Below are 22,153 nucleotides of genomic sequence, written 5' to 3'. Positions count from 1 at the left end.
GTTTAATTACATACTGAGGTTCTCGTTGTTCTTGGTATTGACAAGTATGGAGCAACTGCATTGACACAAAAAACTCCAAATAGTCGGTCTGATGTAACACCTGTCCCTCATGGAGATTTATGCAAAAATCAACTCTGATCACATGCCCATCAGGCAGTGGTCAGCATATAATATGCTTGAGGCCCTGTAGAAAAGATGGTAGATTCTGTTGGATGTTTCGTTGAATAGGTTGCTGAAGCTATCTGGCAGTATGTTGGATCATTGTTACTTACAAACAAGCACCAGGGCATAGCTTGGCAGATGGTGAGAAAGGTCCTTCTTGTCAGAACTTTTCCATAGTCCTGGCATCTCATCCCCTCCACAATCTGCCCTCAAGGTGACCATAGTGGAGAAGAGACTGTCCAACTCCTTGTGTACATTCTTTTGTAAAGAAGGTCTGTAAAGAGAGATGTAATGGTTTTATCAAGATATATTTGGAGCATCTCTGTGATGCAGGACTCCACATTTCATGGGCTGTTCCCAGAGGTACTCCTTGGGTGAGCATCAACTGTGTCTAGAGGACCATTATGCTGGTGAGAAAGAGCTCTTTGGTCTGCCTGAAACTTGCTGGTCTTCCACAGCAGAGTTGCCCTCAATCAACTGATACATTCAAAAGTCTGAAGTCCACGTGTTGAGATATGCACTAAACTTCAGTGCAACTGCTGCAGAGATACAATGCAGAAAAATTGCTGCCTAAAACCTTTCAGCCACTGGATACTGAAGCTGGAAACTGTAGAATCCCTTGGGCTGTGTGCTATACAAAGAATGTATAGAGAGCCAAACAACTGAATGCATTGAGGCGACGCAGAGAGGAACATTGTGTGTAGAGGAAAAAGTATATATTTATTTTACTTCATGTGAAATGTTTTTGCCTTTATGCTGATCCCTGGCATAGAATGTATTTTGTAAATAGGACCACCATAACTAAGTGTAGCATAGTAATATGTTAAATGGAATTGTAAATACTGCATTTTGAAATGTTTTAGTTTTGTACACTTATGAATAAAATATATATATTTAGGGGAAAAAAGGCCAGTTAGAGGCAGTTCATCAGGCTGTTTTCTGAGTTGCAAAGTTGCCTTACAAGCAAAGTTGAGCAGATTGTACTTATTGGCGTTCAGAAAGCTGAGAGGTGACTGACTGAAATACATAAGATACTGTCATGGTTTGACAGGATAGATGCTAAAAATATGTTTCCCCTCATGAGGGAATCTATAACTAGGGGATACAGTTAACATTTAAAGGTGTTTCCAATTTAACATGGAGATGGAGAATTTGTTCACTCAAAGGATCGTTAATCATTGGAGTTCATTATCCCAGAGAATAGTGACGGCTGGGTCATCAACATACCCAAAATGAAGTTAAACAGATTTCTAACCTACAAAGTAAATCAATAGGAAAAGGCAGAAAAGTGGGACTTCAGGCCACAATCTGATCAGCCCTGACTATATTGCATGACAGAGCAAGCTTATAGTGTCAAATACTCTATAATTTCTTCTATTTACTTTTGATGTTCTGATTTGGATACTTTGACATCTGTTCTTGGAGCTACTCTGAATTTTAGTGGCAGCTCAGTAGGAGAGAAAAACCTTTGTTGCCCATCTACTGGCATGAGCACCTGCATTGAATACAAAAATTACTCTGCAATCTAGGATTTTGTGATCGAGCCATCTACATTATTTTTTTAAATTACACATTAGACAGCCCTTTAGGGATAGGGATTTAATCCATTATGTTCCAGAGAATAGGAAACCCCTGGAGTGTATTTAAAACAAAATGCACAGCCTTTGTTTACAACAGGCAGTGTAAATATTGAACATTAGCTTCCTTTCAGTTCAGAACAACCAAGAAATGTTTTTTGCCTTTAGAAAACTCAGACATTGGAAGGTTGTGGGGCAGTTCAAAAGAAACTTGACCGGGGTCAGAGGTAAGTGTAGTTCTTCTCTTGGGAAGGAGTTTTTCAGATTAGTGGAGAATAAATTATCCCATGGGGGGGGGGGGGGGGGGGGTGTTTTTGCAGCTTCTACATGAAGAATGTTGAGTTAGCTTTAATAAATTGTTAACTTCTAAGAATATTTAAGCTCAGTTTTGAGAGTATTCAGGTAAGGCAGCTTTACAATTCACAAAACAGAAACTGGGGGAAATCAATTAAGTAAATCTCTATTTTGATTTAATATAGAGGCAATTTCTTGAATTATAAAGCTCTGTAATGGACTGTCAGGAAGAAAGTTGAAAGCTTTGTTTTGCTGCTGTTTAAAGACTTTTCTAAACTGTCTTCTGTATCTAAGATGGCAATTTTTGTCTACATCTTTTGTGTAATACATTTCTGTTGTGGTGTTAAAGAAACTCTGCAGCCTCATTATTATATTTCATGACTAACCAACACTAAGATTAAAAATTATCAAGACAAATTTTATTCTGAGATCAGACATGTCCAGCAGTACCTCAGCCTGGATCATAACATGTCCCAGTTTCTTTTCACCAAGTAGCACAAAGCTAGAGCAGAAAGTAAAATCAGAGAAACCGTCATCTCCTATACAATTTCCTGCAATCCCAAAGAATGATTTCCTTAATGAGAATGAGATGTTTTGAGTATGAAGACATATTGAGAAGCAATAAAACTTTATTTTTAATATACCTGGCAGTATCTCTACAGATAGAAGTTAACAAGCAGGATTTGGCCCTGATGTGAAGGCAGGAACTGAGGTGTGCAGGTACATAATTTCATGCTGCTGGCTGATGTACCAGTTTGCCAACACCTTTCGACACCAAGTCATTTACCAAGGCGTCAGTTCTACGGTTCTAGAATATCTAGATCATCTTCCCTAAGTAGCAGGGAGCTTTTTAAGATAGTGTACCAGTTAACATTTTAAGATCTGTTTTGATAAGTAGGGGGGGTAGGCAACATAACACGCTCTGTTGCCATCCCTCTTCCTTTTGGTGGGTGTAAATTAAGTTAATTTGATAACGGCTCCCTGCAGGTGCACGTGTTGGTCTCTTCCAAGGTAATCTGTTGTAATCAGTGGCTGAACACAATGGTAGTCTAGCAAACATGCTTTCTTCGTTAAAGTTTGTCTTTATAAAGCTGAAAGTATGCCTTTATCTTGAGGCATCCTCTCTTTCCCTTACCACAAAGACATGTGCTGCAACACCTACCATACGGGTGAACTTCCTGTTGGCATGAGCTCCCAGAGTTCAAGTATCCTTAGTGCCCGTCATTCAACAATCTCTGGCTATCGATTTGCCAATCCAGCCAAAGTCAATGTTAGATTACTGCTCCCAACTTGACAGGAATGGAACTGTTCTATGGGAACAAGTTTCACAGATTCACAACCATTTGAATAAAGAAATTCCACCTCACTACAGTTCTAAAGTGTCATCCCTTCACTTTGCAGTTATGCTTCAGGCTCTAGTCTCTCCCACTAGTGGAAACCTGTTCTCCACATCCAGTCTATCCAGGCCTCAGTATTCTGTAAACTTCAACGAGATTTCCCCTCTGTCTTCTTTCTAAACTTGATCAAGTACTGCCAAAGAATCCTCAACTGCTCCATGTGTTAACAAGCCCTTCATCTCCAGGATCTTTCTTATAAAGCTCCTCCCATCAGAGAGCAACACCATCTTTCCATCGATTATGGGACTCAGAGCTCCTCAGTGTTTCAAGTCCAGTTGTGGTCTGACCAGAGCCTTATACAGCCTTAGCAGTAAATCACTGCTCTTGTACTATAGTCCTCTCAAATTGAGTATAGGAGTTAGGATGGTCATGTTGTGATTAGGCCACTTTTGGAATATTGCATTGAATTCTGATTTCCCTGCTTTAGGTAAGAGGTTGTGAAACTTGAAGGGGTATAATGGCGTTGTCAGCGTTGAAGGGTTTGATCTATAGGGACAGGATGAATAGCCTGAGGCAATTAACACTTCAGCATTGGAGGCTGAGGGGTGATCTCAGATTTTTAAAATCATGAGGGGCATGGATAAGGTGAGTAGCCAAGGTCTTTTCCCCAAGGTAGGGAATCCAAAACCAGACATCATAGGTGTAAGGTGAGAGGGCAAGATGTAAAAGGGACCTAAAAAGGACTCCTAGTTCCAAAGCCTTTCCTTATTTAGAAAATAGTCTGTGCCCCTATTCTTTTGTCTAAGTGCATAACCCCATAAATTTCCAACACTGTATTCTATCTGGCACTTCTGTGCCTTCTCACCCAGCCTGTCCAAATCCTTCTGCAGCCTCCCCACTTGTTTAACATTACTTGTTCCTCCACCCTTCTTTTGGGTGATCTGTAAATTTATCAACTATGTCCTCAATTCTTTCTTCTAGATCACGAACATTTAATCTAAATAGTCGCTCCCCAACTCTGACCCCTGTGGAACTCCACTAGTCATCCTGAAAAAGACTGTTAGCCCCATTCACTGCCTGCTACCAGTCAGCTGATCCTCTATCCAAGCCAGGGCTTTGCCCCTAATACCATGGGTTCTTATCCTCCTGCACATCGAAGGCCTTCTAGAAATTAATAGATCACGTCCATTGGGCTCTCCTTTGTCTAACTTGCTCATTAGCTTCTCAAAGAACTCAAACACATCTTTCATCGCCTTGATGAAGCCATGCCGACTCAGCCCTATGTCCCGTGCATTTCCAGGTACACTGCAATCTCATCCTTAATAATGGACTCTAAAATCTTACCAGAGAGTCAGGCTCCTCCCTCCTTCTTAAACAAGTTTGCTACATTAGCCACTTCTCAGTCCTCTGGCACTCATCCATACACCAGTGATTCCTGAAAGATCACCACCATACCTCCACAATCCCCTCAGCTAGCTCTCTCAGAACTCTGCCCAGGTAGTCCATCCAGTCCAGGTGACTTATCCACCTTCAGACCCTTCACCTTCCCCAGTACCTTCTCCTCAATGGCCACTACATTCATCTGACCCTGACTCTTGAAGTTTTTGGTACAGTGCTGATGCCTTCCACTGTGAAAATTGATGCCAAGTACACTTCTTGAGTTCCTCTGCCACTCCTTTGTTCCCCCATTACTACTTCTCCAGCCTCATTTTCTAGCAGTCCAATGTCCACTCTTTCCTCTCTCTTACCTTTCATATGTATATTAAAAATACCTTTGTTTTATACTACTAGCTAGCTTACCCTCATTTTATCTCCTCCCCTACTTATTGCATTTTTTGTTGTCTTCTGCTGGTTTTTAAAAAGGCTTTCTCATCCACAAATCTTCACCACATTGTATGCTTCTATGTTGTCCCTGATTTCTCATTGGCCATGTTTGTCTTGTCCTCCTGCTAGTATGTTGCTTCTTCCTTGGGATGAATTTCTGCTGTGCCACCTGAATTACCCCCAGAAACATGTGCCATTGCTGCTCCATCTTTCCTACAAGGCTCTCCTTCTAATCAACTCTGGATAGCATCTCCTTTATGCCTTTGTAGTTACTTTTAAACAATTGTAATAGTTACATCTGATTCCAGCTTTCCTCTCTCAAATGGCAAGTGAATTCCATAATACTATGGTCACTGCCCTTTTTACAGGTTTCTTCACATGAAGCTCTCTAATAAACTCTGCCTCATTACACATCACTAAATCCAGAATTGCCTGTTCCCTTGTGGGCTGTGCTACAAGCTTCTCCAAAAAGCCATCTTGTAGACATTTACAAAATTCTTGGGTTCCACTAACAACTAGGTTTTGTTTAGTCCACCTATATCTTGAATCTGATTATTTTAATGATGCCTTTGTGACAGACATTTTCTATCTCCTGATTTATTTTCTACCCCACATCTGACTACTCATAGGAGACCTGTACATAACTCCAAGGGTGTTTTTCCCCCCCTTGATTCCTCAACTCTACACAGGAAAGATTCTGTGCTTTCCAACTCTATATAATGCTTGTTATCAATTTAATTTCAATTCTTACTATTAATGTGCTTCTAGTTTTCTCATGTTCATTTCCTGTTTTACTCATTTCCTGTCTAAATTTCATCTTTAACATTTTGTGCCATCCCCAACTTCATTCTATGCAAGCTTAAGCTGCCTTAACTATAACTGAAATCACCTGAATTTGATTTTTCACTACAGAGAATAGGAGTTTTGAAGAATGGGAGATGATCTCATTTGAAACATTATTGGATTCTTATGAGCTTGACAGGGTAAATGTTGAGGGGATGTTTTCCCCTATGAGACAGCCTAGGACTAGAGGGATAAAAGGGTGCCAATTTAAGACTGAGATGAAGAGCAACTTCCCTGAGGGTCCTGGTTCAAGGGAAAGGGTATACAAGTGGACAAAGGGAATGTCAGATGAGCCATAATCCTATTGAATGATGGAGCAGCTTTAGGGCCAAATAGTCAGCTCCTGTTCCTATTTATTACAATCTTCTAGGAAAAGAAAAACATGGATGTTATGGCCAGAGGGAAAGACTGGGAAGGAAGCTCAGTGGTTCCTGTTCACAGCGTGCTGAGGAGCTTTGTATGATCCTTGTGTTGGTCAGAACACTGCTTCTCAGACTTCTTTCTCCAGACGCTTTCACTAGCTTGCAGGGCTTAGATTTCAGTTCATACTGAAAAAAACCTCTGACTTAATTATTAGGAATCAGCTTACAGCCAATGCAAAAGGAAAAATAAGCAAATTTTGTTCAGGCATGAAGTAGCTTTAGGTGCAGAGAACAGATTGAGCTCTAGTTGATGGAAGAATGTGTAAACTTTGCCCTATCTTGTTCACAACCCCAAATTGTTCAGCAACTTGCAAAAAAATCAATCATACTGTATTTGGCAAGCAAAAGATCTTAGCTGTTAACTGCTCACTAGACCAGAGTAATTAGTTTCTTGTGGCCAACTAGAGCTCCACTGGTAACACACTCTGGTTCCAGCTCATCTGCAACCTACACTTCAACTACTGAGGCTGTGTAGACAATGCTTACAATAAGTTAAAATACTTCAAAAAATACAACACATTACTTTCAAAACATACAACAAGCCTCAAACAAATCTTGGTTTTAAAATGTTTCTTTCCCATTTCAGTCCACAATTTAAAAAGTAGAAAAATGAAAAGGTATTGTCTTTACAATGGTTCAGGCACATGAATTTTATTTTCTTGAGGTCTATGGTCTATCCTTTATTGACCTTCATGAAGCATTCTCAGAATTTTACAGCTTTACATCTCCTCAGTATCAGTCTATTTATTCCTGGCAGGTCAAAATTGTGAGGGCAGACATTATTTCTGACTAATCATTCCTCTCTGCACCAAAAAAAATTCAAAGATACAGGCACCTGTAAGTGTTCTACAATGTATGACTTTGTATAGTCCTTTGGATATCATACACAGACCTGCTTTACATGGCTGGTTTGGTCACAGTTGATCAGCACATTCACCGAGTGAAACCATTTCTTATCCATGAATGCTGTTGTTTGCTGCCATGATGTTTATTTGTATAAAAATCAATTGTACACTACACTTACGGAATTTCTGCAACAGCAACAAAGTCAAACTGCCCTGGCTGCCTGACTTCCTACATCCCAAGGGAAGATAATACATATGTGCTTTAGTATCAGTCTTTAGATCAGTCACCTCCTGGTGATATGAATTGGTGCCCATGTGATTTTGCAGAGGTTCTCAGTGGCTCCCTGAACTAATGTACTTGCCCAAAGATTAACATTAATTTTAAAAAACAAATTAAAATTAATTAAAGCAACAGAAATAAGATTGCCTCCTAGTCCTTGACGATACAAGTGCTCTCCCGGCAGTTGGCAGATTTGGGATACAACTTCCCAAAACATCCTGACTGCTTAAAAATAGCTGCATTTATGCCTGCACACAATTTTAAGTCAATGCTGATGGACAAGCTCAGTCAATGGCCAAGAATATGGAATAATGTGACTGTTATCCACTTTGGTAGAAGGAAAAGATATAGAGTATTTCACAAAATGGGAAGAGAATGGAGTATTCAGATGTACAAATGAACCTAGGTGCCCTTATTGATAATTGACAGGAGGGTGACATGCAGGTGCACCAAGCCATTAGGAAGGCTCCTGGAATGTTAGCCTTTATTATAAAAGTATTTGAATGCAGGAGTAGTGAAGGTTTGCTTCAATTGTAAAGGAGCTTGTTGATACCACATCTGGACTACTGTGTGTAGATTTTATCTCCTTATCTCAGGAAAGATAGTGTTGTTACACAACAAATGCTACTAAAGTTCACTAGAATTGTTCCCAGGATGGAAGGACTGTTCTACCTGGGGAAATTTGGCACATTGGGCCTGTACTCTCTAGAGATTTGAAGATTAAGAATTGATCTCATTGAAATTTATAAAACACTTAAAACAGACAGAGTAGATGTAGGTGAGATGTTTCCCTTGGTTACAGAATCATAGACTCACACTTGGAAACAAACTCTGCCCAACTCATCCATTTTGGCCAGGTTTCTGAAGCTAAAATAGTCCAATTTGCCTGCACTTGGCCCATATCCTGCTAAACTTTTTCCATCCATGTGCCTGTCGAAATGTCTTAAATGTTGTAATTATACCCACATCCACCACTTCCTCTGGCAGCTCGTTCCATATAAGTATTTCCCCTTTTAAAATCTTTCCCCTCTCACCTTAAATCTACACCCTCTAGTTCTGGACTCACCTATCTTGGGAAAAGGACCTTGTTTATTCACCTTATCCATGCCCTTCATGATTTTAAACCTCTAAGGTCACCCCTCAATCTCTTATGTTCCAGTGAGAAAAGCCCCAGCCTATTCAGCCTCTCATTAGAACTCAAAACTTTCAGTCCTGGTAATATCCTTGTAAATCTTTTTCTCCCATCCTTTCCATCTTAATAACATGTTTCCTGTATAACAGCAAATAGAAATGTACGTGGTACTCCAAAGGTTAGAACCACAGGGGCACAACTTAAAAATGACAGGTATGGCACTTAAACCAGAGATGAGGAGAATTATATTTTTTTAAAAGACTCAATTTTGAAATTCTCTGCCACACAGAACTTGCACAGTCAGTCTTTGATAGAGTTCTAATAACCAATGCAGAAGAGGATTATGGGATGTCAGAATGGAATTCAAATATTCAATCAGCCATGACTGTATTGAATTGCTACACTATCCTCCTCACTGTTCAATGTATTAAAGATTTTAATATCTGCAAATTTGGAAACCTTATACCAAGATCCAGATAATTTATAAATATAATGATGAGCAAAAGCACTCCACTACAAACACTTTTGTCTGAAAAGCACTAATGAACCATTACTGTTTCTGGTCATTCAGTTAATTCCTTACCCATGTTACTATTATCCCTTTTCTTTCTGTGAGCATGTAAGCTTCCTTACAAATCAGTTGTATGGTATTTTATCAAATATATTTTAGACATCCATGTACATCACATCAACAACTAGACACATCATATCTCTCTTACCTCAAAAGCCTTTAACAAATTAGTTGAACTCAATTTGACTTAACAAATCTACATTGGTTTACTTCAATTAATCACATTTTCCCCAGAAGATAATTAACTTATTTCCCAAATTATTGTTTTGGAAGTTTGCCCACCAGCAAGGTTGAAGTCAGTAGCCCATAGTTGCTGGGTGTGCCTTTGTATCCCTTTTTTAAAAACTACAGTGTAAATTTTGAGATTCTCCAGTCATCTGACACCAACCCTAAGACTCTGCAGTTCCACTTTTACTCAATTGAGTATCCCTGGATGTGTCACATTCTTATGAAATTTATATATACAGCTGATCCAATAAGTCCTTTTTGTTTTCGAACTTACTTGAACAGGACATTAAATTTCCCTTTTTAAGTTGAGTCAGATTTAACTTTTGTTTGTGATTTAGCAAGGGATATTCACCAGTGCGTTAAGTTCAGTGGCAGAAAAGTCACAATGTATCTTACATTATTTGAGTCAGTGGTCACAAGGAACTTATGATTTTAAAATCAAAGAAGCTTATAGACAAAATCACCCAGACAGCAGCATCATTCATCACTAGATAGGTGAATGTGTTCGGTCTTCTTTACTCACTGTCATTTTGTCTTGCTTTTTCACGCTTAGCTACTGATGTCATCCTTCCGCAAACCAAACCTTACTCTGAGATAATAGGAACTGCCAATTCTGGAGAATCTGAGGTAACAATGTGTAGAGCTGGACGAACACGACAGGCCAAGCAGCATCACAGGAGCAGGAAAGCTGACATTTCGGGTCTGGACCCTTCTATTTCAATCTTTTCTTGCGTAACCTGTGGACCATTATCTAACCATAAACTAATCAGCTATTATGTTAAATCAATTAATCAAGATCTCAGTGTCACCATATGCTTTTGAGGATAGACTCAACATTTATCCAATTGCCAATAGCTATCAACTAAGTTGAACAGCTCACAATCAGTTTTCTATATGGATAGACACTTTCATTAGAGTCATTTGAAAGCATACAACAGCACTTTAGAGAACAATATATCAAAACAGTTGGTGTCAGAATATAATACTGGCTTAATCCACTGTTGATCTTGAAAATGCTTAATGCAGCTTGACTGTAACCAACCAAACTCTGCACAAAAGTTTACAAATATTTTGTTCAAGGGTGACTCTTGAGGGCTACTTTAATTATTTGGGACTTTTTGATTTTCAGGGAATACTTTTTTCATTCTCACTAACTTCTTTATTAGATAAAGTCAAAGTATGTCAGTTCTTTTGTGTATGTATTGACATAAGGTCATCATACTGAACTTACATAGAAGCAGAATACAAGAATTCAATATTTTCAATAATTATCAATATATTGTTAATTATGATTAAATGAGTTATAATTCAAAATTATTTACATTGATACAAGACAGTAGGCAATAACAGGCTTTTCCCCCCCCCTCCCCAGACAACTGGCATACTTCTGCACATACAAGACTATCATCTTAAATGCACCTTCTAGAAACTGGTGTTGTCACAGCTGGGGCATTTCAACTGCAGATTCTTAAAGCTAGAATATTTTAGACAGACAATTACTACACTTTCTACTCAATCTCAGATGTAATTTTAACAATTCATACAATAGTCAATACTATAGCATCCACTTCAATCTTCCCCACTGAGTAGCTCCTGGACATATACAACCTTACCTAAAGAAGTTCAATTCATTTGGGAGTAATTGATTACCACAATGACTTCAAGTTTTCCTAGATTCCAGTTAGCTGATTGTTCCTTTGTTAACAGGTTTGAAAACTGTTCTCTTCTTTGCAGTTTCTTTCTCCAAACAGCCTTGCAATTTCACTCTCTCTAACCCCACCATCCCCATGCTCTTGCAGCTTTTCTCACTCATCCACGCCTTGTGATCTCCTCCTTTCCCTCATCCTCACCTTTTTTGAAGTTTCTATTTCTTTTTTAGTCCCATTGTGGTCTCCCATCTCCAACCACAACCCCTCCCCCCACCCCAATCCCAATCCCCTTGCAGCAGCCCTGTCTTTCCCAAGCTTTCTTGCACCCACCTCTCTTCCCCCCAGCAATGCTATTGCATCCATCCTATCTCCTAACAGTCCTTTGCAGCCTCCTTTTCTCCTCCAAACAAACTGGTGCCCTGCAGTTTAAAGCCACCTCAGCAATTCTCCACTTCCCCTGCCAAGAAGTGGTGCCCCTAGCTATGGTTCCAACTCCTGGCTTCAACCTCCTCCTACCCCACTCCCCCTCCCTCTTGCTGAATCTTGACATTCCACTCCCAGACTTTGGTACCTCAGTTCCTAAGCCATGGTTTTCAACCGGTGCCCTGCTGTTGATCCTCAATTACGTATCCTCTTCCTCCACCCCTCCCCCCCCCCCCCCACCCCCCCAAGATCTTGGCTCTCAGCTACCTGCCTCCCACTTCAGATCTCAGCTCTGGCGTCCACACAACTCAGATCTCAATGGTCATATGTTCCAGTGGCTCCCTCACTGATGGCACTTACTAACCCAGTTGCCCACTACTCCAATTACAGCTTACTTCCCTTCCACAATTGCTGCTGAAACGTTAAATAGCAGCAAACAAGGGGAGAGAACCACACTGTGATTGGAAGTGCAACTTATCTCCTTTCCTTCCATTCTATCTATAGGGGCAATTTAAACAAAAACCTCTCTTTGAATATCCAAGGCAATTTGGGGCTTTTGGGGGCAGATTCACCAGCTGCCACATAGGGTGAGTCTTGTCTGCATATTCTTGCATACAGAAGAAATGAAAATGAAGGGTAACCCACTTTTTACACCAGTTTGAACAGCTCATCATTCTAACACTACCTTCGCCTAACACTGGAACACTGTTTTTTCACTATAATTAGTCGGTGCAAGGGAATGTGGCAGAGACTTCTTATACTTTGTCTGGCATAAGAGTGTTTAAGTTGTATCAAGGATGAAAGCAATTATGAATTAAAGTTTAATTCCCATTGTTCACAATGGAATCTTATGATCACCTGTGTTATTTTTCTTGTTCTGAGTACAACACTTGATAACATCAACTTCATTGATTATGTCGCATTCAATTATCTCCAGAGTCCTGAATTGAGATGAGATTACTATCTCCTCAAATCTGGTGGATGACTGCAACCTGGAACTTTATCATGAGCTGAAACATCACTGATTCCTCTACTCTTTCATGCTGTATGGATACGACTGACATTCTACAGGCAATGCACTTTGTACAGAAGTGGGAGCTTGACAATGTAGATGACTACCAAGACAATGAAACATCTAAATTTCTGACTCTGATCCTGTCAAGATCGCTACAATAGCTTAGATTCTATGAAATCCTGTGGATCTGCAATACTAGCTCTGGAAATAAAATTTCCTTGCAATGTGACAGCATGTTTTACTGTTATTTCTTTGGTTGCAGCTTCATCACAGCCACTTTCCATGTCCACTTATTGATAAGCTTCTGAGCAGAGGCTTGGAATTTTTTGTACTTTATGGCTCTAATGAATAGGCCTTTAAATAGATTTCTAATTTTCCACCATACCCACAATGAAGAGTTTCCCTAATTTGAGACTGTAAACTGTAACACTGGGAAATTGTTTCCTTTTATGGAAAGCAATTTTCAGTGTAATCCTACTCTTTGCTGTGACAGGAGTCCCAAATTTTATGAACTTTGGGATTATATCATTGAGATAAGATTTCACATCAAAACTCACCACATCCTATCATGGTAAGAAAAACATTTACCAGTCCTTTGTTAGGTTTGAAATCTGTCATTGTCCCCAAATATATTATCAGTGCTACTTTTCAAATTATTTTTCTAATCAACGAGGTGATTGTACACCTTTACAGCTGGTGGGACTTGAATCCAGGCCTCCCAGCCTAGGGTTAGTGACACTGCCGCTGCACTACAAGTGGGTTCCCATTTCTCATATCACAACAACGCTCTGTACTTAAAGGATTGCCCATGAGACAGTCTTTCAAATTGCTCATACTACCTCAAAATTAACTTTAGAAAATATATCTCAATGTCTTCAGGGCATAATTTTTCAAAATGCAAACAAGATCACTTTTTTGGGCTATAGACTGAAGATAAGAAAAATGGACACTACTTTAAAAAAGTGGAAGTACAAGGAGCTGCTTCCAGCTTTGAAGATAAATGAAACCAACTAGGGTATACATGAAACAATGTTACTTTTTGAAAAGATTGAGTCCAGGCAAAGTGGTAACATTTGTTACATAAATAGCAGGAATTGCAGATGCCAGAAAATCTGAGATAACAATGTGTAGAGCTGGATAAACACAGCAGGCCAAGGAGCAGGAAGGCTGACGTTTCGGGCCTAGGTCCTTCTTCAGAAGGGTCATTTTCTGAAGAAGTGTCTAGGCCCGAAACATCAGCCTTTCTGCTCCTGATGCTGCTTGGCCTGCTGTGTTCATCCAGCTCTACACCTTGTTATCTCAGCATTTGTTAATTGTTCAGTAGAGCTTAGAATCGCAAAAAGCTTCTGATTGGTCAGGTTGTAGCTTAACAGAATCTGTGAGAGGAGTGGATCAAATAAAAAGATGCAAAGAGACTTGAAGTTAGCTCATCAATTTCTTTACTCTTTCTCCTGTTCCCTTAGTTTGAAAAAATTGCCTTTCCAACTCTGTCAAACAAACAGGGAATAACTAAGTTCAAAGTTAACGTAAGAAATAATTCTAAAACGCAACAAAAACAATAGACCCTGTGTCTAATCAAGCAACCAGTGAAGAGTGATCATCACTATGTGGATTAACATCAAGGCATCAGTGAAGAGGCAAACAGCTCAACTTACTGAGTTTTGTAACTTTAGACTGGTGATACTATTTCTCTATTTTTTTCCTTCTCTCCACTTACAATATTTGTGGGTTTTTTTGTGTGTTGAGAGATAATATTTAAGTCACGCAATTTAACAATCCTATTGTTTGACTGTTCTTGTTAATGGTAGAGGTGTAACAATAGAGATTCTTTCTATTCTGAAAAAACCTGTGTGGTTTGCTTTTATCCGTCAGACAAATTGGGATTTGACAGTTCTATTAAACCTTAAAATCTTTTGCAACTATAGCAATAGTGGGGCTTGAATTCTAATGCACTACGCAAGTGAGTCATGACAATTGCCAAAAAAACGGCATCGTATCTTACCTTCATCTTTCTGCTCTGGATTACACATAGTAAGGCTAACGTCCAATGTACAAACTATTTTTATTTATACCTCACCAACAGAATATAGAAGGCAGCAGAAAGGGTTCCACATTTCAGCAGTCAGTAACATAGAATCAGAGATAAAATGGAAGCAGACCCTGGGGTCCAACTTGTTCATGCTAACTAGGTAATCCAAACTAATCTAGTCCCATTTGCCAACATTTAGCCCATATCCCTCTCAACCCTTCCCATTTGTATACCTAACCAGATGATGTCTATTAAATGTTGTAATTATACCAACGTCCACCACTAGGTCTGGCAGCTTATTCCATGCACACACCACCCTCTGCATGAAGATGTTGTCCCTTAGGCCCCTTGTAAGTCTTTCCCCTCTCACCTTAAACATATGATTCTAGGTTTGGAATCCTCTACCCTGGGGAAAAGATCCTGGCTATTCATCCTATCCACACCCTTCATGATTTTATAAACTTCTAAGGTCACCTGTAGGCCTCCGACATTCCAGAGAAAATAGCCCCAGCCTATTCAGCCTCTCTTTGTAGCTCAAACCCTCCAACCCTGGAGGCAAGAATTGAATGCAGTATTCCTAAGGCAGCCTAAACAATATTCTGTACAATCATAACATAACTGGTGGGCAAGTACAAGACTTCAATATCCATCACCAAGAGGGGCTTGGTAGCACCAGTACTGACCAAGTTGGTAAATCCTAGAGGACACAGCTGCTAGACTGGATCTACAGCAGACAAAGTTACTAACAAGAGGGAAACCATACTTGACCTCATTCTCACTACTGAATGGGATAATCTTCAAAACAGATTTAATTACTCAAGATTTGAGTATCCATGAGATATAATGGGCCATCATCAGTAGCAAGATAGCACAGAATTGGCCTGGCATATACCCCACTCTATTATCATCATAGGGGATCAACCCTGGGTTCGTTGATGACTTCAAGAAGACATGTGAGGAGCAGCACCAGGCATACCAAAAAAAGCTGTCAACCTAGTTGCAATACAGGAGCACTTGCATGCCCAACACTGCATTGCAACAGACAAATAAACAACTCAGTGGAGAGGGAGTCTCTGCAAATATATCCATTGTCAATGATGTGGAAGATTAGCACAACAATGCAAGAGTTAAGGCTGAAAAATATGCAACGAGCATCAGTCAGAAATGCCAAGTGGATGATCCACCTCAACCAACTCAAAGTCCCAAACATCATGGCTGCCAGCCTTAAGCCAATCAGATTTGTTCTGTTACATCAAGGAAGGGCAGGGGGCACTCAATACTGCAAAGGCTATGGGCCCTGATAACATTTGGACAGTATCCAGGCAAAGCAGCCTGCTTCCAAAAACATTCACTCCCTCTACCATCAATGCACAGCAGCAACGACATGTACCATTTACATAATGCACTGTAGAAATTCACAAAGGTTCCTGGGACAGCAATTTCCAAACCTATGGCCACTAAATCTAGAAGGATAAGAAGGCAGATACAGGAGATCACCACTATCTACGAGAACCTCATCAAGCCATTTAGCATCCTGACTTGAAAATAAATCATTTTTCCTTCACTATCACTGGTTCAGAATCTTGGAACTTCATCTCTAACAGCTACGCAACAGGGACTGCTGCTGTTCAAGATAGCAGCTCACCAGTACCTTCTCTAGAAGAATTAGAAATGACCATAAATGGTGGCCCAGCAACCTACATTCTCTGAATGATTTTAGAAAAATTCTGTATTTAAATACATTTTGAAAATCTAGGCATTTCATTTCTACTGATGTCCCTTCTATCCACCTGTAATGTCACTTTGTTGTCTTATAATTATGCTCAGTTTTTTTTTGACAAAGTGTGGAGCTGGATGAACACAGCAGGCCAAGCAGCATCTCAGGAGCACAAAAGCTGACATTTCAGGCCTAGACCCTTCCGAAACGTCAGCTTTTGTGCTCCTGAGATGCTGCTTGGCCTGCTGTGTTCGTCCAGCTCCACACTTTGTTGTCTTGGATTCTCCAGCATCTGCAGTTCCCGTTATCACTGACATAATTATAAGACAATTGCCCTTTCACAAAACCAAGCTGGCTCTGCCTGATCGCAATGCAGTTTTCTAAGTATTTTGATATAATCTCATTAATGGATTGTAGTACCTTCACTATGACAGATATAAAGCTAACTGTCCCATCGGTTCCTTTTGTTCCCACCCCCTGTAAACGTGTTATCTTTTTCAATCTGCTGCAGCCCTTTTAGAATCTTACAAACTTCATTAGCTTCCAAGTACATTAAAAAGGTCAGAAAATAATTTGAAAGTGACTTAAAGACATAATTCTGAAGAAAGTCTGCAACTTCAAGACATCTGAACTGATGATTTATTAAGTGTTTATAAAGTTGAACTTTTACAGCATAGAGAGAAAAGAGACCAGGCAACAAAGTTTGGGTTCAGTCCAGTATCAGGTTTCAGTTCAGAAAAAAGTTAGGATTTCAGTACAGAAGAGCTTCTTCCTTGCAGAAGGCTTATACTTTATAAAGTCCCCAAACTGAGAGTGTTCATTTGGAAGCTTTCAAGCTGTCAAAACCAGAAAGAAGTTTCATTCAACAGAACTGGAAAAAAGTCTCTACACCAGCAAAACGGGAAAGAGTTGATTAAGTAAGAAATCAAAGAGCTATGATTGGAGTGGGCTGCATAGCTTCTCTTGCCAATTTATGGTTTCATTAAATTTTGACCATTGTCTTGCAACAACCTGCTTAGGAAACGCCTGCCTGTTACTGCGTTTTTCTGTGCAGCCAGAAAAGGTTAAATTGTTCGGCTTGCTGCTGAATATCTGGCATCTCAAATACAGTGAGCATGAGGCATTTGTCCATTAATGAATTAAACTACAGTTTAGTTTACAAGGCAGGAAGTTACTACAAAGCTATTTCATTAGCATCTTGATTATCAATTGATTTGGATTCCTTTTCTATTTTGCACATAAATCATGCTTTAAAACACCATATTTAAAAATAACCTGTTCTCTAAATCTTTTGCAAAGAAAAGTCACAAAATTTCTTCAAGGTCAGGTAGTTGAGTCAGTTTCAGCCAGCAGCTAATCACTGTTTCTAATTAGTCTGCAATGTTATTATTCTTCTAAATGTAGCACAGAAGTCCTCATAATTTGATAAAATGAAAAAAACTAATGGGGACTGTAAAATTACATAAGTTTCAATAAAAAAACCTTATTTATCAGTTTTTAGTGTGATTTTGTTTGTGAATTAGATATGCACCTGGGCATCAACTTTACCCTCCTGGTCTTCTTTCAAAAATGCCACATATTTTCTGTATTTATTTGCCAAGGTCCAAATATAAGGCATTCCCTCAGAGCTGGATTGAAACATTATTCCAAATTGTGTATTCAACTCGCTGTGAAATTTGAGCCACTAATCTTCTAACACAGTTGCAAAAGTATTGCCACTGAGCCAAATTTGTGGTTATAGCTACAAAGAATGAAGCCATAATTCAAAAAAAAATTATGAAAAGTGGAACGTCTATTTATTTATTAGCAGAATATACAAACAAATGGTTCAAACAAAGCAGTTGGTTGCTCTTAAGTAATAGGATGTATGTATAACAATTAATGTTCTTACCTGTTTCATTAAACAAGCAGGTTTTGTGCATTTTACCCATGAAGAGTTCTAATCCTATAATAGCATAGATGATAATTACAAACAGCACCAACAAAGCGATATGTAGCAATGGGACCATGGCCTTGATGATTGAATTTAACACCACCTGGAGGCCTGCAAACAAATAAAAATGTTCATATTTTAGAAAATACTGCAATTTTTAAGTGGTTGAAATGTCACAATGAATATTGACTAATTCCTACAAAGGTTAATGTTTGCACATTCAATTTAGTTGATTTTATGTCTAACAATTCCAAATTGATAACGTAAGGTGTCTTAATATTCATACTTCCTGATAGAAGTATAAAAGGGGAATGAGTTACATAATGATTATTTCATGAGAGAGTTAGTTGAAAAGAAACTGTGATTACAACAAAGATATGTTTAGTTTGTGATTTTCAATTAAAATTAATACTTAGTATAACAGCAATGCTTAAAAAGTACCTTAGGAAATAGTAAAACCCCCAAGGCACTTGGGCCTGGTCAGCATAAGAGAGAAATGGCACTGGATTTTCAGATGAAACTAGGTACGTTAACCTTCCATTCATTTAGACTGCTTTTGAAATTACACTCTGACTTTCATCATGTCATCAAATGAGGAAAACAGGCAGTGATTTCCCTGTACAATTTCTTCCTTTACATATAAAACAATGCCTTCAAAGAAATCATGCCAGGTAAAGCTCGAGAGTCTCTTTCAGAGTTTACATATAAAGCCTGGAAGGATTTGGATGGACTTTCAAGCAGTGAGATATTATGGGTAGTGTGGACCTGTAGTGATAACAGAAACAAAGTTTTCAAATTAAATAATTATTTTGACTATTTTAAAATCTCAAAACAAAATGTTATTTGTATGTTCAGTTTTGCAAGCTATTTACAAACATATGCTTTGATTCTCTGAGAACAGATTAGATTATTACAGAGTACAACTGATTTGTACAAAATATGTGGAAATTCTTTGTAATTCTCCTGCACCAACAAAATAACTGACTATCTCTTAAAGCCTTGCCTCAAAATGTCTGGATCCCAATGTCCCACATCACCCAGAAATGTTAGTTTTATATTATCCTATGAAGAATAGTATTCTAATCCCATGAAAATGTAAAAATACATTAGTACAATGAATCTTGCATACATTAGAGAAATGAGGCAATTGAATCAACATTTTACAGTAGAGTTTGTGCAAAGAGTTACAGGAAAAAAAAAGAAATATCAGAACATTGAAAGCAAATTTAGTAATACATAACATATCACTTTAAATCTCAATTACCTAATTCCAAAATGGGTAGTTTTCACATAATCAGCACTATTGAAAAATGGTCGTTAATGAATAAACAATAAGACAAAATCTTCTCAGCCCTTGAACAATGTGGGAACTGGCAAATCACTTGGGAAAATAGGGTGAGATGGTCAGAAATGAGATCTTTGCATGAATAAAAGTCAGATTTATCAAACAAATTTGGAATGGTCAGTTCAGAGGCTTGGACAGGATCACTGGACAACTTGCAATGATTAGGATCAAGGACCCATATCATTACAGTTCAGGGAGTGGGCAACGGTCTGCAGGTTCAATGCAACCAGTCCAGAAAGCTATTCAGAGATCAATTTGGGATCCAATTGGCAATCAGGACTGTCTATCCAGAAGGGTGGGACACAATCCGTTCTGGGATGTCATGTCAAATGAATGTCAGGAGAGATCATTAGGGCCACTGCTGTAGTTGTGAAGTTGGGAAAGTATGGGGATTGGAGGCAGTATGCTGGGATGCAGAGTGCACAATACATGTAAAGGAGGGATCTCAATTTATAATGGTGGAAGCCAGTGTATTGAAGAAGAGGGATACTGTCAGAGGGGGTGTCATTGATGGTCACAACTTTGGTTTCAATTTGAGAACAGTATATCATGATGATTGGCATGGCTAAGCTGTAGGGCTGGGAATTAGGGGGTAATACTGAGAGATGAATACATAAATGTAAGGAGGATGGGAACGATCTTAAAACTCAGTCCTGATATGTTTAACAAGGAGTGCAAGAAAGAAAGGGACATGAAGGATTGCGGGCAGAGGGACCTTCATTACAATGCTGAGCCTACAACTCACTGCCCCAGGCAGGACCTGCATTGCCTACTTGTCACATTACAAGAAGGTCCATGAGGTTGAAGTGTTTAACAAAGTAGAAGTATTAAGGTATTGCTGATTCCCTCCAAACCAGCCAATGATACCATCAATAACATCACAGGCAGCACGGTGGCTCAGCGGTTAACCCTGTTGCCTCACAGCACCAGGGTCCTGGGTTCAATTCCACCCTTGGATAACTGTGTGTGAAGCTTGCACACATTTTCCCCGTGTCTGCGTGGGTTTCTTCCAGGTACTCCAATTTCCTCCTCCAAAGATGTGCAGGTTAGGTTTATTGGCCATGCTAAATTGCCCACACAGTGTTCAGGGATGTGCAGCTTAGGTGGGTTATAGGGGAACAAGTCTGGATGGGGTCCAAGGGTCGTTGTAGACTTGTTGGGCTGAAGGGCCTGTTTCCACACTGTACAGATTCTATGATCTTATAATGCAACATTTAAAGTGACTGTCCACCATATTTATCAAATAAATAATACTTCCAAACCTCTGAACGATAAATATGCTCCAAAAATGAAAAATTGCTACAACCACACAACGTGTGTGTAAGGCGGACTTGATAGGGTGAGGGAAGCTGTAGGGGGCAAAGACCATAATATGATAGAATTCACCACGCATTTTGAGAAGGAGAAGCTGGAATCAGATGCAATGGTATCACAACTGAGGAAAAAGGTAACTACAAAGAATTGAGGGAGGAGTTGGTCAGAGTTGACTAGAAGGAGAGCCCAGTAGGGAAGATGGTGGAGCAGCAATAGCAGGAGATTTTTGACGTATTTCAGAAGGCACAGCAGAGATTCATCCCAAATAAGAAGAAACATACTAAGGGGAGGATGAGGCAACCCAGGCTGACAAGGGAAATTAAGGCCAGGACAAAAGCAAGAAGAAAAAACATACACATGTGGTGAAGATTACTAGGAAGCCTTTAAAAATCAGAGGTCAAATAATAAAGCAATATGAAGAAGATAAATTGAGGGTATGTTAGCTAGTAATATAAAAGATGATTGCAAGTCTTTAAGATACGTAAAAGGTAAGAAAGAGGGAAGAGCAAATACTGAAATATTGCAAAAGGAGGCTGGTGAAGTAGTTATGGAGAAAAAATAACATCAGAGGAGCTGAATAGGTACTTTTCATCAGTTTTCACAGAAGACGACAGCAGTGGCATATCAGAACTTCAAGACTGTCAGGCAGCAGAGGTGAGTTTAGTGGCCATCAATAACGAGAAAGTACTAGGGAAGCTTAAGGGTCTGAAAGTGGATTATTCACCTGGGCTGGATGGACTACACTGCAGGGTTCTGAAGGAGATAGGTGAGGAGATTGTGAAGGCAGTAGTGGTGATCATTCAGGAATCACTGGAGTCAAGAAGAATAGCAGATGACTGGATAATGGCCAACGCAACACTCCTGTTGAAGGAGAGAGGGAAGTAGAAGATGGGAAATTACATGTTGGTTAACCTGACCTCAGTCATTGGTAAGATTTTATAGTCTATTATTAAGGATTATCTTGTTGAGTAATTGAACGTACATGTTTAAATAAGACTAAGTCAGCAAAGCTTCATCAAGAGGATGTCATGCCTGACAAATCTGGTAGAATTATTTCAGAAGGTAACAAGCAAGTTAGATGAAGGACAGCCTGTGGACAAAACCTGTTTGAATTTCCAAAAAGCCTTTAAGAAGGTGCAACAAAGAATGCTGCTAAATAAGATAAGAATCCAGTGTGTTTAGAGCAAGGTTTGGCATGGATAGAGGATTGGCT

General features: G+C 39.3%; 1 protein-coding gene across 16 annotated transcripts in view; it reads right to left on the bottom strand.

Annotated features, from left to right (window-relative positions):
• Positions 1–22,153, bottom strand: part of LOC125460699 (voltage-dependent L-type calcium channel subunit alpha-1C-like) — an 814,036-nt gene that overhangs the window by 464,389 nt on the left and 327,494 nt on the right. For 15 of the 16 annotated variants that reach the window (XM_048548420.2, XM_048548421.2, XM_048548422.2 and 12 more), the window contains exon 6: positions 18,240–18,392. In XM_048548420.2, coding sequence (XP_048404377.1) covers positions 18,240–18,392 — 153 coding nt within the window. Of the gene's footprint in view, positions 1–18,239; positions 18,393–18,722; positions 18,982–22,153 lie in introns of those variants that run through there. The other variant, XM_048548432.2, reaches the window with a different exon arrangement.

Source organism: Stegostoma tigrinum, chromosome 18 (assembly GCF_030684315.1).
Source record: "Stegostoma tigrinum isolate sSteTig4 chromosome 18, sSteTig4.hap1, whole genome shotgun sequence".
Classification (NCBI taxonomy): domain Eukaryota; kingdom Metazoa; phylum Chordata; class Chondrichthyes; order Orectolobiformes; family Stegostomatidae; genus Stegostoma; species Stegostoma tigrinum.
The sequence above is the reverse complement of the archived record's forward strand: the minus strand, read 5'-3'. Positions and strand labels throughout refer to the sequence as shown.